This window comes from Ipomoea triloba, chromosome 8 (assembly GCF_003576645.1).
Source record: "Ipomoea triloba cultivar NCNSP0323 chromosome 8, ASM357664v1".
In the NCBI taxonomy this organism is placed as follows: domain Eukaryota; kingdom Viridiplantae; phylum Streptophyta; class Magnoliopsida; order Solanales; family Convolvulaceae; genus Ipomoea; species Ipomoea triloba.
In genome coordinates, this window is record NC_044923.1 from 424,010 (window position 1) to 448,994 (window position 24,985).

The 24,985-nt window shown below is 34.0% G+C and overlaps 3 protein-coding genes and 1 pseudogene across 3 annotated transcripts; 2 read left to right on the forward strand and 2 right to left on the reverse strand.

The window, feature by feature from the left end:
* The first annotated feature begins 3,389 nt into the window (after positions 1-3,389).
* LOC116027337 (protein STAY-GREEN homolog, chloroplastic-like) lies at positions 3,390-5,069 on the forward strand. The gene is made up of 4 exons (XM_031268898.1): positions 3,390-3,708; positions 3,836-4,009; positions 4,161-4,328; positions 4,465-5,069. Exons 1-4 carry the CDS (start codon positions 3,586-3,588, stop codon positions 4,801-4,803), a joined length of 804 nt encoding a protein of 267 aa, XP_031124758.1. The 5' UTR covers positions 3,390-3,585; the 3' UTR covers positions 4,804-5,069.
* An 18-nt stretch (positions 5,070-5,087) lies between these two features.
* Positions 5,088-8,817, reverse strand: LOC116027336 (protein FIZZY-RELATED 2-like). Its single transcript, XM_031268897.1, has 10 exons — positions 8,232-8,817; positions 8,025-8,147; positions 7,830-7,934; positions 7,223-7,402; positions 7,042-7,104; positions 6,768-6,962; positions 6,113-6,214; positions 5,950-6,012; positions 5,774-5,842; positions 5,088-5,558 (listed from the first exon to the last, which is right to left on the reverse strand). Exons 1-10 carry the CDS (start codon positions 8,715-8,717, stop codon positions 5,505-5,507), a joined length of 1,440 nt encoding a protein of 479 aa, XP_031124757.1. The 5' UTR covers positions 8,718-8,817; the 3' UTR covers positions 5,088-5,504.
* An 8,870-nt stretch (positions 8,818-17,687) lies between these two features.
* On the reverse strand, positions 17,688-17,781 carry LOC116028136 (annotated as a pseudogene).
* A 2,750-nt stretch (positions 17,782-20,531) lies between these two features.
* On the forward strand, positions 20,532-24,250 carry LOC116028107 (transcription factor bHLH36-like). Its single transcript, XM_031269904.1, has 3 exons — positions 20,532-20,882; positions 23,276-23,701; positions 24,096-24,250. The coding sequence occupies exons 1-3, from the start codon at positions 20,553-20,555 to the stop codon at positions 24,174-24,176; spliced, it is 837 nt and encodes a 278-aa protein (XP_031125764.1). The 5' UTR covers positions 20,532-20,552; the 3' UTR covers positions 24,177-24,250.
* Positions 24,251-24,985: the final 735 nt, after the last annotated feature.

Genomic DNA, 24,985 nt, shown 5'->3' on the forward strand with positions numbered 1-24,985 from the left:
ACACTCTCATTACATGACGTTACCTTTTATGCTACCATCAATGACCCAATTGCACATGACACAGTACCAATAAAAAAGAATATGACAAGTACTAAAGATGAAGACAACGACAATGCTACATACTCATCCAAAAGAGAATTAAAAAGATTTCGAGAAATTCAAACAAAAAGTAGTATTTATTTAGACTATTGTTTTTAGACTAGCGTTTTTACAAACAATTATAATTGATCTCTCATATATTATCTTGCATTTATATACTTTGAATTATCGATTTAAATAAACAAATTCAACATTCAATTACCTATGCATGAACAACTCCTATATAATATTGTATTAATATACTTTGAAGTACTTATATAAAAATAAACATTGGGTATTATACCATTCGCGCAATGTGCATAAAAAATTAGTATGTGTGTGTGTGTAAGGGTTCGTTTGAAAACTCGAAAAATGACTTCCAGAAGTGATCATTTTTTTAGATTTTCCCATGCATGTTTGGCTACTCAAAGAAAATAAATTAAAATGCTTGCAAAATCATCATTCTGGTCAACGAAACAAATGTCAAATTTGACGTAAAATGTCTTGCTATATTTTTTGGATATTTTATTTTTCATCTCACTCTTTTCGCTCATGTCTCTACAAGTTATTTTTTAGATTATTACTATCACCACCACAACCACTAACACCAAAACCACCACCACCATCACCATATCGCCACCACCAACACCAACACTAGGAGTCTAACACCATCACCACCACCAGCCACTACCACTTATTATTATTGTTGTTGTAGTATAACAAATAATAGGTTCATTTTACAGAAAATGAACTAATAAACAGAAAAGATATAATTTTTTTAACTTTTAGCCAAACAAAAAAATATAGTTTTATGTCCTTTAGACAAACACTAGAAAATGAAATTATTTTCTGAAAAATTAAGTCATTTTATGAAAATCATATTTCCGAAAAATATTGTTTAGGTTTCCAAAAAGACCCTAAAATTAAGTATGATTATATTGTATTTTCTTCCATGGTTGAAAGAAATATGTAATTAATAATTTTTTTTTTGTATGTATATGATTTAGAACATATTTATATATTGTATAATTTTTATTTTTTCATTATTATTATTATTATTACTATTATTATTTCGTTTGTTTTTGCTTATGTCCTACTATAACCTACCTTTTGAACCAAACATGAGATATTTTTTTTGTGAGGCTGTACTATTCCATAATTTACGTGTACGATACTCAACTATCTTAGCTACTACAAACTCAATTATCATGCCATCCTTTCTTCTATAAACTCCCAAAAATTAATTATTTCAGTTTCGCGATCAATTTTAAGAATTTTGATTAACAATTAATTTGGTCTAAAAATTTATTTTTATCAAATTAATTGAGAAAAGACTTTTGAATCGATGCCTCTTGTCGTCCTGTACGACAATGAAATGCCCAATTTCAAGTAATTTATTACTTTTTTTTTTACTAGGGAATACATTAATACACTCATATCTAAAACTTGTCAAATTTCAGTGCGGCTAAGCCTTAACGTACGGTCCGTGCGGTCGCACTATTAGGTATGTAAAAATGTACCTATTGTGTCAGGAAATCCATAGCAATGAAGTACACAAACGCACCACAAAACGCACATCGCACCAAAGAAAAATGCACCATACCTCACCACACCTTATGATGCGTCTCCGAACACTGCCTGGTGCACTTATGTGTACCTAATGGTGCATTTTTTATGCGTACCAAATGATGTGTTTGTTGGTGTATTGGTGCATTTCTTTGTTATGCGTTTTTAACACTATTGGGAGGCAACCTTAAAAAAAAAAAAAACACACACACAGGTAGAGACATGCTAACCTAAATTGATCTGCCCTAAAAGGCAACAATGCATGTGGATCAATATAATGGAGTTAGTAAAGCATGATAAAGGCGCATAACGTATTAACATGTGATAGTATCTGTACAATTAACGAACATACCAAACTGGATATCATGGGAAGGATATAAAGACAGGCCAAGCACCATTCATTCATGGCCAAAAACAAACTAAACAGTTTCATGTCTGGTTCGACCCACCTATATGTCTTATCACTATATATCTTGCATTATTGCCACAATAATCATTTAATTTGCCAAACCCTTTACCAATTGGCACACCTATTATATCCACACCACTTTCTGAAACTACTGAAATACAAATAGTCAATACCGCCACACTGTAGCTCGAACAGTCGAACCCATAACCTACCATTTAAAAGAGCAACTTCGTACCACTAGAACACAAGATCGTTGACAAATTTTAAATTACTTAAAAAAGATAAAATTTACTAAAATATTTTCTATAACGAGCTCGATTAAGAAGATGTTAACCAGAATCATATTTGTAAAATAATAATAAGTAAAGGAGAAGCTACGTGGAGAAGGGTAAACAGTGCAAAACGTCAATTACGTAGTGATACAGCAAGGAATCCGGAATCCACACGCGACTAAAACCGTCATTAACCATGCACTCTCCTAAAGTCGGCTAATTATTTTTTAAATGTATTAATGTATTATTATAGCGGCGCAGGAATTTCTATTTCTATTTTATTTATTTTCCAAATATATAACGAATTTAGTCAATTTTAAGTGAAAAAAAAAAATGTGTGACCAAATTTAGGTCGTGACTCGTGAATACTAACTTCCATCTCTACCCCTTCTACGACCCAAAGCAATATAATAAAGTCAAAAGTCGTTTTGAACGTGACAGTTATAGACTAGTAGCTTAAGTTGTTAAATAATTTTGAAGGGTAATTGAGCTTATAATAAGTAAAAAAAAATAGTTTATCTCTTTTTTGTCCTAGACTTATTAAAGGTTGGTCACATTTAGTACATTATATAAAAATTTGTCACATTTTGATCATACTTATTAGATATTGAACACTTTTAATTCTCCGGGCTCCGTCAACTTTCATATTTTTCTACCGTCAAAATGAACAACTTTTTACAAGAAACAGAATGTCAGGCTGTCAGCAGAATGAAAATTTTTTTTTACCACCATCAATCAGTGAATTACAAATTTTTTTCCTTAATTCTCTCCTTCCAATCAGATCTCATCTTAGGGATTTTCATTTATTATTAGCTGCCGATTGCCTGATTTTGTGGTGTTACAAATGTATTTTTAGTAGTTTGCCATGGATTATTTTTTTTCTTCCCTTATGTATAAAAAAATTGTAAAATGTTCCCTAATTTTCAAGGTTTCTTGAAAATCTAAGCAGCTGCACTGTAAGTCTGTAACCCAATTTCTACATTTCTCTGTAAATATCTCTCACGCACCAGTTACACACACTAGTACACGTATGAAACACTGTGCCTTTAAAGTAACACCAACGTTAGATAATCTAAGCAGCAAAGCAAACAGACAATCCAAGGAAGCAACGATTTCCAAAAAAGGCAACCAATCTACAGCAAACTACCTAGCAGGGTCTCTTTTCTTATACTTCGACATTCAGATTGCCTGCAATCTTGGAGTTGAACACAGAAGAAACAGAGAGAGAGAGAGAGATTGAAGCTTCTGGGCAAGGAAGAAATGGGGACTTTATCTGCCTCTCTTGTGCTTCCAGCAAAGCTAAATCCAGAAAAGCAAACATCTGAGCTTTTATACAGAACCAGGAAAAGATCCAGGAACAGGAAGCCCCAATCCTTTGTTCCTGTAAATCTCTCTTTTCTTTTCAGTTCCTGTGAAATTTCTTGAAGATTAATTGTTAAAGATTGGATCTTTTTTCCCTTTTTGGTGGTTCTAATTGATGATTTTCCTGTGTTGTTGGTTTTTTGTTTAGATGGCCAGGTTATTTGGGCCAGCCATATTTGAGGCATCAAAGCTAAAGGTTCTATTTTTAGGAGTTGATGAAGAGAAGCACCCAGGAAAGCTTCCAAGAACATACACACTTACACACAGTGATATCACCTCTAAGCTCACTCTGGCCATCTCTCAAACAATAAATAATTCCCAGGTATATAATAATACCTAAAAAAGGAATATATTCCCTCTCTCTCTCTCTCTCTTTTGGTGTATCTTTCTTGATTTGTATTGAATCTGTAAACAGAGAAAAGAGAAGAAATTAAATTTTGGGTTCTTCTAAAAAACAAATCTTTGATTTGCAGTTACAAGGTTGGTATAATAGGCTGCAAAGAGATGAAGTAGTTGCAGAGTGGAAGAAGGTGAAGGGGAAAATGTCACTTCATGTTCATTGCCACATAAGTGGAGGCCATTTATTGTTAGATTTATTTGCTAGACTTAGGTACTACATCTTCTGCAGAGAACTCCCTGTGGTAAGTTCTGCAATAAATTTTGTGTTTTTAGATTTTTTCTTCTTTCTTGAGTTAAAAAGTAGAAATCTTTTGATTTGATTTGATCTGATCTGTTGTTACTGAATCTGTTTTTGTTTTGGTTTTGGATGATTTGAAGGTTCTGGAGGCATTTGTTCATGGAGATGAGAATTTGCTGAATAATTATCCAGAATTGCAGGAAGCTTCAGTGTGGGTTTATTTCCACTCAAACATTCCGGAATTCAACAAGGTAGAGTGCTGGGGCCCACTGAAGGAGGCATCTTCAACCGGTGGTGGTGGCGGAGGGCCCCACTCCAGCAAGGAAAGCTTAGCAAGCAACCCGGATATGCCACAGCCTTGCCCAGAATCTTGTGATTGTTGCTTCCCTCCAATGAGTTTGATTCCTTGGTCCTCCTCCTCACACGACCTCTCGGGCCCCGCTCCCCCTCCTCCCCCGGGAGTGGGCCAACAAAGCTAAATTAAAATTCTAATTCCGTCTATCTCGAGATTCAGAGGGGGAGGCGGAGATGGAGAAAGTAAATTACAGGATGTGTTTCAATGATTTATGCCGCCAGTATACTGGTGGCTAAAGCTAAACTAAACTAAACTCCAGTAGGTGAATTATTACTTCATCTTGTGTAGTAAAAACACCCACATATATATATAGTTCAACATGTAAATAATACTGCTGTAGATTTTTTAGATATTTTTTTTTAATGTGTGCTGTTTTGTGTTTGGAATTTATTCTTTGGACAAGACTACTTTTCAATGAAATCTGGTGTTATTATAAAATTATTACAATAGTATGGTTCAGCAGTCATTAAGTATATAACTTACTTACAAAAGAATAGCACTCAACAGTGCTACGTATTGATGATCCGTACAATACCAACTCTCTCTCTCTCTCTCTCTCTCTCTTTCTCAATGGCTATTTTACAGAAAGTCAGGGAAAAGTTAATGAGGTTTGATGATGATAACTTCTCCCACTGTACAGTGTTGATGATGATCCAAAGGGTAGAGTCAAAAAACAGTAGTATTTGGGAAGGTGACAGAGATGGTCACCTCTGAGGTTGAAGCCTTTGAGCTTTTCCCTTGTTTAAGTTATACACCCTCCAGGTGAATAGAACAAAAGCTTTAGATTCTCTATAATGAAGTGGGGAAAAAATTTGAGGAAGATAGTCACCGGATTTGAGTTCTGCCAAGACAAGATGATCCGATTTCACTCTCCGTGTTCTGCATCAAAAATTTGATCCATGTGAAATGTGAGTTTCTTGAGAAAGGATAATGTGACACAGAAAAGATCACATTTTTATGTCTTTCACTATCAAGTGAAGATGGAGTCAAGCACCAAGCATAAACTTTTTCACTGTTGTGTTATGCAGTAAGATATTGTAAGGGAAATGGATACATACAGCTTAATTATTTTCACCATCTACCATAACGTTTACCTGAGATTTAGGGGAAGGAAACACATTCCAGAAGCGGAGTGTTTCGTCTCCTGCTCCAGTCACAATTGTCTGCACAATCAAAAACGTATAAAGATAAAGAAAACTTCTTACGTTCTTGTGTTTGTGTGTGCGCACAAGTATGAGCGAGCTGAGAAGTGGATGTTCGATTATATTACCTGACCATCAGGTGAGATGGCTAGGTACAGGACCCTATACGTGTGCCCTGTCAAGGTTGCTATCTGGATTTACAAGAGGGGAAAGGTAAAGAACAAATTGGTAAAAGAAATGTCTTTATGTAGGTGGTGATTGAAGTCCATTGGACTTTTTAGGAAACACTACCTTTGACATTGTAGGATATCTCCAAACTATTATTTGGTTCTGGGAGTACCCATGTGTGCTGACCAATTCATTCACATTCTTAGACCATACAAGATTGCAAACCTGCCAGATATAATAGCAAATACACCTATTAGTTAATCTACTCACCAGTAATCAGTGAATCTTAGCAAGCAAACAAGTCAAAAAGAACATCAGACCAATTTCAGTAAATCATGGTAGCATACAACAAATTTAGAATGATTATGCTGCTATCTTGAGCATATTTTTTCATATATTGTTGAATAGTCAACTAACAAAGGATACACCTTGTCCTTTTGCCTGATTGTGTTGACGTGGATCAACAATTATCACTAGTTACTATTTTTTGTTCAATGTTGAACTTTCTCATCCTTTCTCTTTTGTATAAGGTAAGGTTTAAGGTCCCCCCACCATGTAGATATCATTTGGTTATTGATAAATTTGTCATACAACCCCTCCAATTAGGAAGTTTGTGAATTTCCAACTACGGAGTATGATACCATGAATTTGATAGTTACCGTTTAAGAAAATTGAGCCCAAGCATAATGTTTAATAAGTTACTAAACAATATGCATAAGCAAAATGTCGAAATATTTCCCAGAATATTGATAAACCTAATTGATGATAAGCTTATCACCTGGCTACCAGTGTCCATGCAATTCAAATGAGTATTAGTGGCAGTATTCCAGAAACGAATGCATCGGTCAGCTGTGCCACCACCAGAAGCAAGAAGTCCATGAAGATGGGGTGACCATGCAATTGCTTTTACAGCAGCAGTGTGCTCACAATATTTCAGCACAGGTTGTGTCGAATGGTTGTTCCATACAAAAAGCTATCCAGGAAAAGATTCAATCAAGATCCCTTTTTTTTTTTTGAGGTAATTAAACATAAAGCAAGCATGAAGTGCATACTCTATTATCATTTCCACCAGATGCCAATTCACGGTTGTCATACGACCACTTCAGTCCACATACCTAAAATCCAATAAATTTGATATCATGATGTTAAAAAAATAACTTAGGAAAATTACTCTTCCAGATGGCAATAAAAACAGAAAGATGAATAGATCATATATTAAGAAGAGAGCTTGACCTCTGACTTGTGACCACTTAGCTTGCTGACGTAATCATCTTGAGCTCGTATATCACGTTGAAGAATGCTCTTGTCACGGCTTCCCGAAGACAACACAGAAGAACTCCAAGCTAGTGCCCCAACTCGTAATCGATGTCCCTCCATGGTTCTTATTCTCTTACACCGAGATGCATCCCATATCTAACCAGACAATATGCATAATGACTTAATAACATGCTAATGGAACTTTGATCTAAAGAGTGAATCTTTTATGAATATTATGGTGTTAAAGGAGCACAATATTGTTGGTGTTTTCTTATCTACACATGCCACCCAAATAAATTAGTAAATAGGAGTAGAAAAAAATGGTCATGGTTATGACAATATATCCGCTATTAAGCTATAGGCCAAGGACCTCAATGAAAAGCATCTATACGACCATTAGAAAACTAAGATGTCAACACAAATTCAGAAGCTTTCTTAGAAAATCAGTGAAAATAGACATGCTTTAGTCTCCTTTTTCACACAAACAGTGAAGTACAAGGATACTCAGCTAATTCAATCACTTAACTTATGCATTAAACCACTAAGAGAAGAATCCTCCTATGAAAAGCTTGATAATTTAAACCTGGACTTTTCCATTGCTAGTTCCGACTGCAAGATGTGTACCACGCTGTGCCCATCCAACCGAACTGACACTATCATCAATTCCCAAATCGCACAGCTTTACTACCTGAATATATTGCACATTACCAAAATCAATATAACCCGGGCTCAGCATTCCAACTGAAAGGGTGCAGCAGGAAACAAAGAACTCACTCACTTTGCTACTGGAAGCATGCCATAAATATACACAATTCCCCAACCCAACAGCCAAAACATTGTGAGAAGACCAGTCCACAAGGTTTAGATAAAAATCATCTTGCAATGCAGGCGCATCCAATACCTAATCAAAGCCAAGCATTCAATTTCAGACCACAAATTTCCAAATTAGTACCAAAGCAAAGCAACCCCAGATCAAAGACTTCACCTTGAAAGGAGATCTAGGCACCTTCCTGGGAGCCTTCACAGGGCTAGGACTAACACCAGGGACCTGATCATCAAACCCAAAAGGGAACAAAGAATGCACAGACTTCCGGGTCTCAGTTTTGTACCGGAATATATTGCAATTCAGAGAATTACTGTGCAAATTACGGCCAGAGCTCTCCGGCGTCAAAGGAGGCAAAACCGCCCCGGAATCAGGACCAAACAACGCCGCCCGCAACAGCGTAGTATAGGCATTGCTGGAATCTTCAGAGGAGGAATGCGGCGGCAGAGAAACATTGAAAAGCTCAAATTTTGAGGAAGATCTACTCGGAATGAAACGGTCTCCGTAGATAGTCCTCGACGGTGAGGCGGAATTGATCCCGGAAACAACGAGATTGGTCCGCGATGGGGTTTTGGGATTGAAATTGAGCTGAGTGGAAGAAGATGAAGGTTGGTGCGCGTCTATGGAGGGTGATGTGTGATTGTCCATACCGAATCGAGCTTGCTTGGGCAGAGAGAGATGGAGAAAACCCTAGGACAGAGAAAGAGACGACGATTAATGGCTGAGAAATTAAGGAAAAAGGAATTGGAAAGAGGTTAGTTTGTTGCTGTTAATGAACAGTAAATCTCCCGGGAAATTCAATAACCGAAGCAAAAGCGTTGCGCGAAAACTTAGTGGGGTCCAACATGGATTCCGGGCCGGGCCCGTTTCAGCCCATCTTTCATCTTTTTAAATAAACTTGGATTGGGCTTGTGGGTATTCAACACCTAACACCCTTGTTTTCAATACTCTCGGCCTACTCCTTTATCAGTGACATATACATATATATGGTCCATATAAACTTTTATTGACTTAAAAGTCTATATAAAAAATATTCATAAATTTTTATTAATTTTTGTGAACTTTTTTAATTTCTATTTTTTTTTAAATGTAATGTTAATATGTGAGCTCCGAAGTAAATAACAGTGGGTAAGAGGTTCTCGAGATAATATGGGTTGGGTCTAAATCCAAAAGTCGCCCTCCACCAAGCAATATATGTGCTATTTATAGAGGTTAGGAGGGAGCACACATTGTGATCCCGACATACTCGCCGTGTGTTTTACATGCATTCGGTGGGATCAGAGGCGGTCGTGCAAATTGGTCCACATGCTACAATATTCCCGTCAAGTCTAACTAATTAACATGATAGGTTATAGTCCCATGATTCTTGTTTTATGATGAGAAGAGTTATTTGCTCAAAATGCCGCGTTAAGACCCTCGGTCGGGATTGAGCTCAAGACGTGCTACGCTATAGCTAGCGCAGCCTAATCACTTGCGGTCCGCTCTCCAGCTCGAGTTGGATCGGGCCGTCGTACAAGGTCTTTCCAGGTCGGGAATTGTTCTTTACACAAAGAGGAATACATACAGGGTATACGACTATATGCCCGAGGTATATTTCCCATCATTACTAATAAACATCTATAAACAAAATTATTTCATAGGAAAATTAATACTAATCTTGAATACAAGCTAAGGACATGCATGCATCCATCAATTATTGATCTATCCAGAGGGCAAGCTAGGGAGTGATGTCTGTGTCATACTGAAACTATACACTCAATTATTGATCGAGACGAATGATCTAGGCTGCAGGCTACCTTCCAAAATCCATATATAATTATATATGTATATTTCTCACAATTAACCAATAATGATGGTAATAATAATATAATAAGTCAAAATTATTTATATATATTAGAGTCCATGCATGGTTGCAAGGTTCACGTATTTATTTACGCGGAGACAAACAATATGCTGTTATACACCTTACCGCCCGATCATCACTCTGCAATTACGTATGCCATATATAATTTTATTCTAAGTAAATTAGTAGCTTTCATATTGTGATCGTATAGCATTATATTGTTTTAATCAACAAAATTACCTATAAAAATCATAATTACAATTAGTGATTAAAGATAATTTTTTTCCTTTTCTTAAAAAAGAAGAAGATAAATATGAGAATTTGCTAAATCAAAGAATTAATTCCACTAGACAATTTTATAATGATCTATGTGATTAGTCCATAATATAAAACTTTACAATCACATCGAAGTAAGCAATGTTGTCTTTTGCTCTCTGCATGGATTATGGGGGAGACTTTGGACACGATAAATAATTATTTAGTATAAAGAAGATAAAATCATCAGATTTGTGTAATCGGTGGTTAAATGTGTGGAACATAATTCTCATACATATTTAGTCAATTTCGTTGTCTTCCAAAAATTAGCAGAATTTGTTTATGATTCCAACCTTCTAAATATTAATGAATGAAATTTATGAGAAAATCTAAGGGGTTGATTGATACTAGGTAAAACCATCTTTAGTTAGTGTTGAGCATATATATAATATATAAATATAACTGTGATGTGCGAGTCGGTTATTTTTGATGAGTTTCAAGTAACGTAGATTGTATGTAGTCTCTTTTTATCAGGTGCGTGGAGATTCGAACTAATAGTCTTTGGCATAAAGTTTACTCCAATACCAAATTAAAGTATATGCTTAATCTCAATTAAATACATTTATGTCTATATATTATATATGTTGGACAATCCTAATGCATGCATCTTGTAACTCATTTTACCTACAAGATAATGCAAACTTATCATTCATTTTACAGTGCCCGTGGGGAACAACAAATCAATTAAGCACATAATATAATAATAATTTAAAAGATTTACGATATTATACTCAACACTTCATATCAAATTATATTGTATATTTTAATTGATCTCTAAACCACCCAGTTAGATCAAACAAAGTTGTAAACATCTCCCTACAATGGTGGTACTACCGATTTACAGGAGACCAATAAATTTATGGGACAACCTTAATTAAGTTAGTTAATACTATTAATTTGATAACCACAAATTTATAAGTTTGACTCCTAACTAGTGCGGCCTATTGACTTTATTAGTTTGAATCGATCAATTATAACTAAAACTAGTTTATTTTTTATAGTTCTTTACTGGTTAAAGTTAGAAACGGGTATTACTCAATACTCAACACATACACACCTTCAAGTACGTCACTCAAAAAAAAATTGATGGATTTTCGGCCGTTCGACACGTCAAAGAACAGACAACCTGCGGGACCTCAGAGCAAATTTTGGTTACTGCTAAAATAGTTCAATGCCCTCGATCCGAATCCGTTAATTTTGTCCTCAAACAAAACAAAAACAAACTAGTCAATTTCTTTGTAATAATCCACAAATTTTAGGATTAAAAAAAGAGGTCAGGATGTTTTGGCCTCGCCGATTTGCTGCATTCGTGCTGTAGGAAGAAATTAAAAACCCCAGCTGGCTTTGATTTAATTTGTCGGTAAAAGGAGGGAAGAATATTCCATTTAAATATTGTGTTATACTGATATTTATGGAAATAACCTTAGCTTAGTTTAGTTGGTTAGACAAGTATAAAATCTTAAGTTTAATTCTTGTTAGAATTGTCTACAGGCTATTGACCTTATTAGTTTGAGACTTTGAGCTGATTAGCTATGAGCAATTTGGTTACTTTACCTCTTTAAGATTCTTTATCAGTTATACTCACAAGATGAGCTTCACTTAGAACACACTTTCAGTAGTGACTGCGAGCTTTAATTTCCTATAAATCAAAGAAATTGTCTATTGTCCCTTTCACCTTTGAGCTAATTTTTGTGGTAGACTAGTAAAGTTAAGGTCTGATCTGGCCTTAAATGCATAGTCTAAACCTCATCTAATCACCCGTACACCATAGTGATGAGATCGTCTTTCATCTAGTGACCAATTTAAAGTATGTGAGTATGTGACTCAACTCACACGTAACATATTTAATCAATACTCCTTAATATACAAGTCGACCTTCACTTAATATAGATCCATATTTCAAAAAATTTCAGGCTAAGCCTTGGTGTTTGTGGGAGTGGGAATACAGTGTCCAAGTTTTCATGAAACAGTGGTGGCATGGCAGGTAACCAATATTTTAAATAATTTATGGCTCATTTACCAAACAACCCTGCAGGACCATTAGGGGTTAGCGAACAGAGATTTCACTACTCGTGTTCGTTTATTAAGTTAAATGAACATAAATGAACAAATTTTAGAATTTGATTCATAAACGAATAGAGTCTGAACAGTTGTAGGCTCGTTTACTAAGAGCTCGTGAACAAGCTTGTTTGTGTTCGTTTAGTAATGTTATATATATATATATATATATATATATATATATATATATATATATATAGTTATGTTGTTTGATTATTGTTTGTAAACATATATTATATTATTTCTTGTTCACGAACGAATTATGATCATGAACATGTGCATGGATTTGATTATTAAGTGCTCAACGAACGTCAACGAACATGTTCGCAAATGTGAACAAACATGTTTACGAACCTGTTCATTAACGTTGATAAACACATTCGTGAAGGTTAACAAACACTAATAAACGCTTAACAAACGAACAAAACGTCTTAACAAACTAACACGAACACAAACATTATTCTAAAAATCTTAACAAATGAACACAAACAACCTCTGTTCATTCATGTTCGGTTCATTAACAACTTTATTAATATTGGGACTACACAGCAAATCAACAACTTTGGATTCTGGCAAATTCGATTGTCCATGGGAACATCGCATCGAATCCATTGTTTTGTCCTTAAACAAACGATCAATTTTCCTTGTAATACATCGTTTTTAGGTTAAAATAGATGCTGTTTAGGTGATTGTGCAGAAGGGAGAAGAATAACAGCAGGTTAGGAATAAAAAACCAGAATTATTGTAACTCTAGTACTACATTTAGAAGAATATGTCACCCTTACGACATGAATGGTTGACAAAATGGTTCAAGATGACAAGTTATATGATATGATGATTTTTATTATTATAAGGTGATTCAATAAATAAATCGTTTATGTCACCATATGTTGGTCCAACTAGGCTAGGAAAATTAATTACCAAAATATGGCCATGCTTATATTCGCAGTTATATATACCTTGAAGATAAAGTATTTCTTAACAGGCGGACAGTGATAGGCCATTGAATGTGAATATGTAATAATAATTTGAAGGTTAAATATAGGAATATAATGGAATTTGAGTCTTGATGGATTTTAGGTATATAATTTATTGATAATTAGCTAGGAGTTATTTAAATTAGGTAGTGTACGTATATATAATTATATATGTTATGTTGTATGTGTCTGACGGTCTGTATTGATCAATAGGAAAAAATAATACCATCGGTCGATTTATTGTCTCCCTTCATCTTCTCTTGTCGTGTCTCTCTCTCAATCTCTTTCAACCTCTTTTTATTTCTATCATAATCTCCCTTTTTAAAAGTTCGTTGTGACTCATGCTTGAGTTTATATTATCAATAAATACTAGTGTATAGAATCCGTATATATAATTGAAGAAAAAGCGAAATGACTTTGTCCTAGAAAAGAATATTGAACTTGAAGAGTAAGATAAAGAAACGTTATGAACTCACCAGATATGCTTAAAACTCCACTAAATTAGTTTATTTCATAAGATGTGAATACGTGCTAATGCATTATGTAAATTTTTAAAAAACTCAAAAATAAATAAATAAATTCAAGACTTATTATATATAGAGTTACATACACTCTACAATATTTATAGTGCAACTTTTGTTCAACTAACACTAACAAATAATGTACCCAAATATTTTTTTTGAAAGGGAGATAGATATATTAAAAACCAATATCAGGGTTCAAAATGCATCGACAATAAAAACAGAATGAATGAATAACCATTTTCTAGATCCCGACAAAGAAACAACTTCCCTAACAACCAAATGTGGACAACTTGATTCGTATACTATTTAGCAAAGCATAAATCCACATTCACAAACGACGTAGACATTTCCTTAATATCATCAATAATTGCCCCAAACAACGACCACCCAACACACCTCTCATCGCATAAAACACATGTTGGGCATCCATCTTCACCTCCACCCTATCCACATGTATTGCCTTCAACCAGCTAAGAGCCTCTTTAACCTCCACTTCCTTCGCTTCCCTGGCCTCATAGTGGCATCCCATCCACGAAACAACCTCCCTAGCAACCAAATGAGTCGCTTGACTTGCAAACCGTTTAACAAAACATAAATTCACATTCACAAATTAAACCACGTAGAGACATCAATAATTTCCAAAATAATTTAGACTAACTTGTTAATTAGTACTAATTATTTAAGAGGCTATCAATGCAATTGATCACTACGTAGTGAAGCCATTAGAAGTCTAACTTAACTCTTAGCTAGCTAGTTGAGCTACTTGAGAAATTTTGTATTATAAAGGTACGACACAATGATTTTCAATAAAATTAGCATAATAATATTTACCTAAAATAAGCCAAATGCATGCAATTATATTATATATTTATATAAATCTTAAGTTATGGAACGTACATTACTTTATACATACCAATTATTCATATATTATATATTATATTTAAGAATATTATTTCTTTAAAAAAAATACACAAGTGGTTCCTACGTCAAACATGTGATTCTTGCGCGATAAGATATTATAGTGTCACCTTGCCTTTTTAGGAATACTATACATGAATTACTATACACCAAATGCACGGATTTTGCCTTTGAAGATTGCTCTTTTTTATTTATTTATTTATTTATATATTTATTTAAATACTACTTGGACCCCTAAACGCGAGAAATTTTAACGTAGAAATAATATCCATTTTCCATATGATCTCAACTATAATTGCATTTGTCTTTTAGTGATGTTTCACTATCAATTTGATCACTTTTGGTCTTTCGATTTCACCAAACTTTATCGTTACTTACATGATGATGGCATTCTGGACATTTTTATTGATTTAATCCGAAGTGATCAGATTGATAGTCGAGGATTTTTACTATAATCGATGCATATGTAAATCTATCTTTTGCCAAAAATATATGTCGCAATAATAGAGGAAACCATACCCAACCAATGCGATGGCACTGCTCTAGGTGGGGTTTAATTTGAGGGCAACAAAACTCTTTTCACTTTGTTGGTGTATAGTACGTAGAATCAAAAGATATACCTATTTTATTTAATTATACACACATATATGCGTACACATATATAATGAATAAGGGTAATAATACATACACATATGTAATGAATAAATTACTGGAAAAAAAAGGGGCATCAGGACGTAGCAGTTGGTTTCTTCAATTCAGTCGATGAAAAGGTCTTTTGTAATATTATTATTAAAGGAAACAAATATATACCAACGTGAGTTTTATTCGGTATTGCTTTGTCTTCTCCCAATTGACGTTTGGACCGAATAGATTTTAGTATTGTATAGAACGAAAGTAACAAATACATCCGAAAGAGGTGATCGAGTGGGTGGCGTATAATTCTCAAATCATAATGTTATAAGTAAAGAAGATAAGATTTACTTGGTTCGACAATGCGCTTATGTCCACGAGAGCAAAGCTATTTTTATTAATTGTGATAGTGATAATCCATCTAGGGATACAAGTATTTAGAGGCATCTATCCCGGGCCCGACCCAAATTATAAACCACTCAACTCCTATACTTTATATGAGACAAACTCAACATCTTCTTAGTGCAATTTATTTCTCTTGTGTAATTTGCTGGTTGGGTTCGACCCAAACCACTCAACTCCTATACTTTATATGAGACAAACTCAGTATCTTCTTAGTAAAGTTTATTTCTCCTTTGTAATTTGCAGGCTGTTACACATGAACACACCTTCTAACAGTAGTTACGGGTCCCAAAAAGTATGTATTTTGAGTACATGTACATATTTTAATTTGGTATCCAAATTGTCACACTTCCGCAACATATTCTTTACGAATATCCCACGTTGAGTGTGTGTCAATATTTTTGAAAGAAATTTTTAAGTGCTAATCGGCATTAGATACAATTAAAAGTAAATGCATTTGTTTTCAAAAAAAAAAAAAAAAAAGTAAATGCATTTTAGATTTGTATTGAATGCAAGATGCATGAAGGAAACCAATATATGCATTGTATATTTGTATAGTAGCAGCTCAAGCAGAGTTAAAAAGAGAACAAAAAATCTTTAGACTTAGACTTGATTAGATTTTTGATATGATATTTATATGCTGCATTGTATTCAATTTACGGAGTAGTAATTAATTAATTAGTTAAATAAATAATTAATTAAAATCAATACATACACGCAATATATAAACAATACATATTTATATGCTGCATTCATAATTCGTTAGTACTGAAGTTGGTGATTTTATTTATTTATTTATTTAAAAAATTGAGTACTACTATATTGCCATTGCATATATAATATCGATTATGTTAAGGAAGGGCAGTACAGATTGGTTAACGTAGTTATCAATTATATATGAAAGAAATCATAAAAACATGGTTCACCTCTTTCTTGTATAAATCAAGACTATGGTATGCATATATGTATATATATAGTACAAACATATTATTATGGTACATAAAGATACAAACGCCCACTTTGAGTTGGACCACAAGTAAATAGTATCCACTAGGTCCAGGCTTCTTTTGTAGTTTGGTTGAAAAGAGGGTTTTTACTATTATAGGACATGTCATCTAATCTTTATGAAACCCTAAAAAAATAATTCATATGTATAATTTATTTTATGTGTCTAGTTCGATTAATAAGACTTTTAATAAGTGGTTCAGATTTTATGTTATGATTTTGTTAAGGGGGAAAAATTATAGCTAGTAGTAAGTATATATACAACTTTATTTCTTTATATTACAACGCCTCCACCCTACGCTCCCCCTTCCTAACACATGGGTGCCTTAATTGGATAAATTCATGAACTTCTATAATATCATCACTTATCATAATCAAGCATTTACCATGCACTACACAAAAAATTATATATAACTAGTAGCAAATGTGTAACTAACTTTTTTTTCTTAAAGTTGTGTAGTAGTAAGCAAGCATCACGTTTCGATAGCATGACGGTAGAGATTCAATGTTCCAAATCTCTGCCTAACAAAGAAAGAGTTGGTTTGACAAATAAATAAAATAGTACTGAGTATATATCAATTAACAATAATATCTTTTATACGGAATACAACCATGCATGCTATCCGGATTGTACGAGTATACTAGATACATTTAAATATGAGAACAATAAACTCTTAATTAGTTGGCTTGCAAATAGATTGTCTCTTCTAGCCTTCATTATACATTAATTATAAATCAAATTATCTCAAACTTTAATTTACAGAAAAATCCACAGCTACTCTCTGTGTGAAACCTACTTTATTTGTAACTTTAGCGAGTAAAGAATCAGAAAGTAAACCAGCCTAGGTTGTCTATAGATTCCAGGCTCAAACTAAAAATTAAAGCTAAGAGATAGGTACTACATAGAGTCGAACTTCGAACTTGAATTACCACAATACAAACGCATATATATTAACCAATTATCGATTTGTTCGGTGTCATCCTTATGCAGGGGTCATGCTAATCTTCTCCGTTCCAATTTTATCGGTCTCCGAAGAGACACATATAGATATGGGAAATTGGGAATTAGGGTAACTGTTCCAAATTTCGAATACCTCCAAAGAAAACCCCATAAATCAACCCATATATTTAAATATAGTATATGCTATGGTACGAACATCCCTTTCAACATTATTGTTTTAGCGATTGCACCATGGGCTCTCTTCTTCAGTGGTTGATCAATCATTGCTAATATTTTAAGTCCGCACATGGCGATGATAACATTTAGAATTGTTTATCAATGGTGGATCAAACCACAACGAGCTAATTTTATGTTTTACAATACTGTTTTGTTAACTTAACGCGTACTGTTTTCGGGAAAAAAAACAATACAAAATTGTTTGACGTTGAAAGATCATACATATTCTTTTTTCTTTAATTTTCCTTTTTTTTCTTTTTTTTTTTTTTTTCTGTACAGCCATGGATGTATATATTATCATGCATGTATATATAATTCCCCTCGGGGCTTCAAAAGAAAATAAGAATTGAAGAAGAAGAAGAAGAAGAATATATATTTACTGTTGTTAAAAATGGAACAAATTTCATCGACATTTCCATTTCAGGATGGATTGCTGCATTTTTCTCCCATTTCTGCACGGCAGCAAACCAGACCGCCGGTTTCCGACCACAACAGTAATCCTTTGCTGGTTTTTGATCTTCTTAAGGGTGACGATGATGTCGTCCCGACCATGAAACATAACGTCGTACTACAACAACATCAGCAGCTGCAGCAGAGGAACCCTAATAATCCTCACCAGGAGAGGAAGATTATACGGCGGGACGTTGAACGGCAACGGAGGAAGGAGATGGGTGGCCTTTACAAAAGTCTGGTTGGATTAATCCCTTATGAGTATATTAAGGTTCGTACACTTCTGCTTTACAACGTAGTATCTGTTAACGTTCATAAATATTTCTCAACCTACTAAAGCACTAAAGAGTTAATATTGCCCCGACTAGGGCTCGAACCCATAACTCATAACCCATAACCTCCCATTTAGGGGAGTCATTTTGTGCCACTAGACACATATAATTGGATGGATTGATCAAGAATGCATCTTCGATCAATGCATTAATATTTCGAGATAATATAGGTTGAGACCGACATTTTGACCCTTAAGGTGTGCGGGAAGGCCAATAGTCACTCCCTGCGAAAATAAAACTTGTAACCTTATGATTACCAAGTAACTAACTGACCAACTTGACTATATTATACCCACATCTTTTAATTTTGTGTAAAGACTATCCCGCAAACATGAGGGGATCGGACATATTAAGCCCCAGTACACCTTCTTCAATTCACTTNTTTTTTTTTTTTTTTTTTTTTTTTTCTGTACAGCCATGGATGTATATATTATCATGCATGTATATATAATTCCCCTCGGGGCTTCAAAAGAAAATAAGAATTGAAGAAGAAGAAGAAGAAGAATATATATTTACTGTTGTTAAAAATGGAACAAATTTCATCGACATTTCCATTTCAGGATGGATTGCTGCATTTTTCTCCCATTTCTGCACGGCAGCAAACCAGACCGCCGGTTTCCGACCACAACAGTAATCCTTTGCTGGTTTTTGATCTTCTTAAGGGTGACGATGATGTCGTCCCGACCATGAAACATAACGTCGTACTACAACAACATCAGCAGCTGCAGCAGAGGAACCCTAATAATCCTCACCAGGAGAGGAAGATTATACGGCGGGACGTTGAACGGCAACGGAGGAAGGAGATGGGTGGCCTTTACAAAAGTCTGGTTGGATTAATCCCTTATGAGTATATTAAGGTTCGTACACTTCTGCTTTACAACGTAGTATCTGTTAACGTTCATAAATATTTCTCAACCTACTAAAGCACTAAAGAGTTAATATTGCCCCGACTAGGGCTCGAACCCATAACTCATAACCCATAACCTCCCATTTAGGGGAGTCATTTTGTGCCACTAGACACATATAATTGGATGGATTGATCAAGAATGCATCTTCGATCAATGCATTAATATTTCGAGATAATATAGGTTGAGACCGACATTTTGACCCTTAAGGTGTGCGGGAAGGCCAATAGTCACTCCCTGCGAAAATAAAACTTGTAACCTTATGATTACCAAGTAACTAACTGACCAACTTGACTATATTATACCCACATCTTTTAATTTTGTGTAAAGACTATCCCGCAAACATGAGGGGATCGGACATATTAAGCCCCAGTACACCTTCTTCAATTCACTTAACCACAATATTTCCTAGTTTTAAATTTTGTACTCCATACATTTAAATGAGGTAAGTAATAATGTCTCTTACATATATGTTGTTGCTGGATCCCTATATTTTCACCTTTAGTAAAACTTACTATGTTACATTTTTGTCCAGTTTCACATACATTTATATTCTCTTTCTTTCAATATCATATATGTATATATACATATGCATACATATATACACACACATATACATTCAAGACGTGGACAAATACTTGGGACATTATTGTAGAATTAGAAGATTGGTCACTGTTCATATTACGTTGACATGCATGTATACATTATATTCCTATGATCGCTCGTTTGGTCACTATATCATTTTTGTCTAGTTTCTAGACTATAAATTATTACTAAACCATATTATTTTTTACTTTCATGNTTTTTTTTTTTTTTTTTTTTTTTTTCTGTACAGCCATGGATGTATATATTATCATGCATGTATATATAATTCCCCTCGGGGCTTCAAAAGAAAATAAGAATTGAAGAAGAAGAAGAAGAAGAATATATATTTACTGTTGTTAAAAATGGAACAAATTTCATCGACATTTCCATTTCAGGATGGATTGCTGCATTTTTCTCCCATTTCTGCACGGCAGCAAACCAGACCGCCGGTTTCCGACCACAACAGTAATCCTTTGCTGGTTTTTGATCTTCTTAAGGGTGACGATGATGTCGTCCCGACCATGAAACATAACGTCGTACTACAACAACATCAGCAGCTGCAGCAGAGGAACCCTAATAATCCTCACCAGGAGAGGAAGATTATACGGCGGGACGTTGAACGGCAACGGAGGAAGGAGATGGGTGGCCTTTACAAAAGTCTGGTTGGATTAATCCCTTATGAGTATATTAAGGTTCGTACACTTCTGCTTTACAACGTAGTATCTGTTAACGTTCATAAATATTTCTCAACCTACTAAAGCACTAAAGAGTTAATATTGCCCCGACTAGGGCTCGAACCCATAACTCATAACCCATAACCTCCCATTTAGGGGAGTCATTTTGTGCCACTAGACACATATAATTGGATGGATTGATCAAGAATGCATCTTCGATCAATGCATTAATATTTCGAGATAATATAGGTTGAGACCGACATTTTGACCCTTAAGGTGTGCGGGAAGGCCAATAGTCACTCCCTGCGAAAATAAAACTTGTAACCTTATGATTACCAAGTAACTAACTGACCAACTTGACTATATTATACCCACATCTTTTAATTTTGTGTAAAGACTATCCCGCAAACATGAGGGGATCGGACATATTAAGCCCCAGTACACCTTCTTCAATTCACTTAACCACAATATTTCCTAGTTTTAAATTTTGTACTCCATACATTTAAATGAGGTAAGTAATAATGTCTCTTACATATATGTTGTTGCTGGATCCCTATATTTTCACCTTTAGTAAAACTTACTATGTTACATTTTTGTCCAGTTTCACATACATTTATATTCTCTTTCTTTCAATATCATATATGTATATATACATATGCATACATATATACACACACATATACATTCAAGACGTGGACAAATACTTGGGACATTATTGTAGAATTAGAAGATTGGTCACTGTTCATATTACGTTGACATGCATGTATACATTATATTCCTATGATCGCTCGTTTGGTCACTATATCATTTTTGTCTAGTTTCTAGACTATAAATTATTACTAAACCATATTATTTTTTACTTTCATGAAGTGAAAATACACCTTGACATGAAAGGAAAAAAAAATAATTATAATTATTATCCAGTTTCATTCGACTATCTAAGAAAATTACTTTATCTATTAGTCTTCTTAATTTGAGTCAGTCAGCATCTAAACCAGTTCATATCCATTTTCAATTAAAGTCCTGAGCTCCATCCATAGCACACCCACTGTGAGCTTTTATATATATATATATATAAATGGCATGCAGAACTGATGCATTCAAGATGCAGAAAAATATGAAGGTCCCAAGGAAAACTGTTCCCAGAATTATTGAAATTAAACAAGATGATAGCAGATGACAGCTTAAGATGCTGCACGTTTGTACGGGAGGACAAAATATTTATACTATAACGATCATCATCCAGACAAGTAGACAACCAATGACTGAACGCACGTCTAATTCTTAAACGATCATCGTCACGCACGTGATGTATTTGTTGAGTTTTGTCGAGGCATATGACATAGGAAAGGAAAATACTACTTAACTTCAAAGTTTTATTTATCATTTTTTGAAAAATTAGAAAGTAAAATTGAGAGAGTAGAGATTTATAATGAAACTTTATAATATAAAATATAAATATGGCTCTGTTTGGCAGAGCTTATTTAGGAGCTTATAGCTTATTTTAAGCTACTAATAAGCTATAAGCTCTGTTTGGTAATGTTCTCAAAATAAGCTACTAGCTTAAAATAAGAGCTTATTTTGAAACGCTACTTGAGGTAGCTTTTCAAAAATAAGCTAGTAGCTTTTTAACTTTTTTCCATCTTTATCCTTATTATTTTAAATAAATGACATCCTTTACCCCTCTCAATTAAAACCCTTTTGACATTTTCTTTTCATTATGTTTGATAGTAATTTTAGTTTGACATTTGTGTTTGAACATTAATTTTTATATGAACTTAATCTTATGAATTATAAATATTTTTTTTACTTTATATATTTGAAAATATATGTTCTTACTTTATATTTTATTTAAATATATTGATTTCATTATTTTATATTTTAATATATAAACAAACCTATTTAAATTTAAAATTATTTAAATCTTCCTTTTTAGTCTTTTTATATTTATCAGTTTATCAAAAAGCTAATTTTACCAAACACTTTTAAGCATAACAACTAGCTTAACAGCTCTTCAGATTTCAGCTTCGAGCTTATAGCTTTTCAGTTTTCAGCTACTTTTCAGCTTTCAGCTACCTTTTCAGCTAGGTTTGCCAAACATAGCCTATATAGTTCAATTATCAATTTAAGCTTGTAATTTAAATAGACTTTATTTAAACTGAAAGTTTAAAGCTAAGGATCTTGTGGTCTAGTGACACCTAGTTAGTCTCTTATATGGGATAGATGTTGTGGCCTCCTCCTCAATGAAAGCCAAGGTAAACTCTATTGTAATGAGTCAGTAGTATTTCAGAAAACTGAAGGTTTAAAAGTTAGTGGCTACTAGTTTATTTTTGAAACTGAAAGTTTAAAATTTGTGTTGAAATTATGAGTTATATATATAACAATGTCTTATTAGGTTGTTTTATGCTCAGGGAAAGCGTTCAACGTCGGACCGTCTGCAGGAGACGGTGAGGTACGTGAAAGATCTGAGAAAGAGGGTGGAGAAGCTGAGCGCGAAGAGAGATGAACTGAAAGGGGTTACGGAGGCGGCGGCGGATTTATCGTCAAACTCGCTACTCCGTCCGGCAGCAGCGTCATCATCGAGCCTGATGAAGGGTCGGGATGAATGCAATAATAATAATAATAATAATAATGACGAACAGAGCAGAAGAGTAACGGTGAAGGCTTGCAGGGCAGGAGTGGAGGTCACCGTTAACGTTGGCGCCCAGAAAATCAAAGGTGGCGGCGGCGTGTCCCTGTCGAAGATACTTAAGGTGCTTGTCGGAGATGGGCTGTCCATTAACAACTGCTGTTCCATCAAAGTCAATGATAGGCTGCTTCAAACTATTGAGGCTGAGGTATGTATATATGTAACGCATATAGTAAAATATTATAATAGGAAAAACATTTCATATATATCAACTATATGTATACTTTTGGATTATACCCGATATGATCATATCTGATTCAAAATGACAATATTGGTATTGATCAACACCTTAAAAATTTTCATAAATATATAAAAGAAAGTTCTAATTAAGGTGTTAATTAACATTAGTGCTTCTTACACGGTTACACCTATACAACTTCAAAGTGAATAAGAAATATTTTGAGTTGTATACGTAATGTGGAGACAATTTACTCGGTATAAACCTAAATTTTTTTTCCCAAGATACTTTTGGCTTGTATCCTTATATATATAAGCGTTAAATGTGTCTATAGTATCAATTTTTTTTTAATATAAAATTGCAGGTGATTGGAGGGGGGAGCATTGATCCAACTCAGCTGGAGCAGAAGCTGTCCGTGTTAGTATATAATCATGGTGGTTTTTAATTTAGAAATATTAATTTATGTTGTTGGGTTGATTAATTATTATTAGTATTATTTTTTTTTCATTAGCTTCATAGCTAGGGGTTTTCTTTTTCTTTTATGTTGGGGGAGGGTTAGGGGGAATGGAAGAGAAGTGCAAAGACAATAATTTGGAAAATTAATGGCCTTAGCTTATAGCTAGAATTAATGTAATATACTTGCCTCTATCATTGTATCATTATTTGAAGTTAAATATAAATATAAGGTTTATTGCTAATAATTAAAAAAAAAACTAAAAATTCTTTTTAATACATAGTAATTATATTCGTTCATTAAGTTCTTAGGAAGCATGCACACCCGACACCTCATGTCAAGTCAAGGGAGCCAATTATGGCCTTCCATGTCTCGCATGGAATGAGACCAGCCCAAATGCGAGCCCCTAGTGACAAACATCAACAATTGTATGTGCATATTGTCAGGGTCGTATCTAAGCATGTCTAACATGTGCAGTCAAACAGGGCCCCCAATTTTTGGGGGCCCCATATTTAAAAAAAAATTTATATGTATATATAGTTTACAAAAATTTAGGCTAAATGTATAAAGAATGGACCAATTTGTGACAAGATGTAATTGAACCCAATTGACAATTGCTTTTAAAAACCCAATATATATATATATTGCCAATTCTAATATATTTATATATTCCCTAATCTAAATCTCAATTAGCAAAGACATTGCCAATTCCAATATATATGCATTTTTATACAATATTTATATTTTGATACAACTTTTTGAACAACTATTATTTATATATAGAAATTACTCGAAAAAAA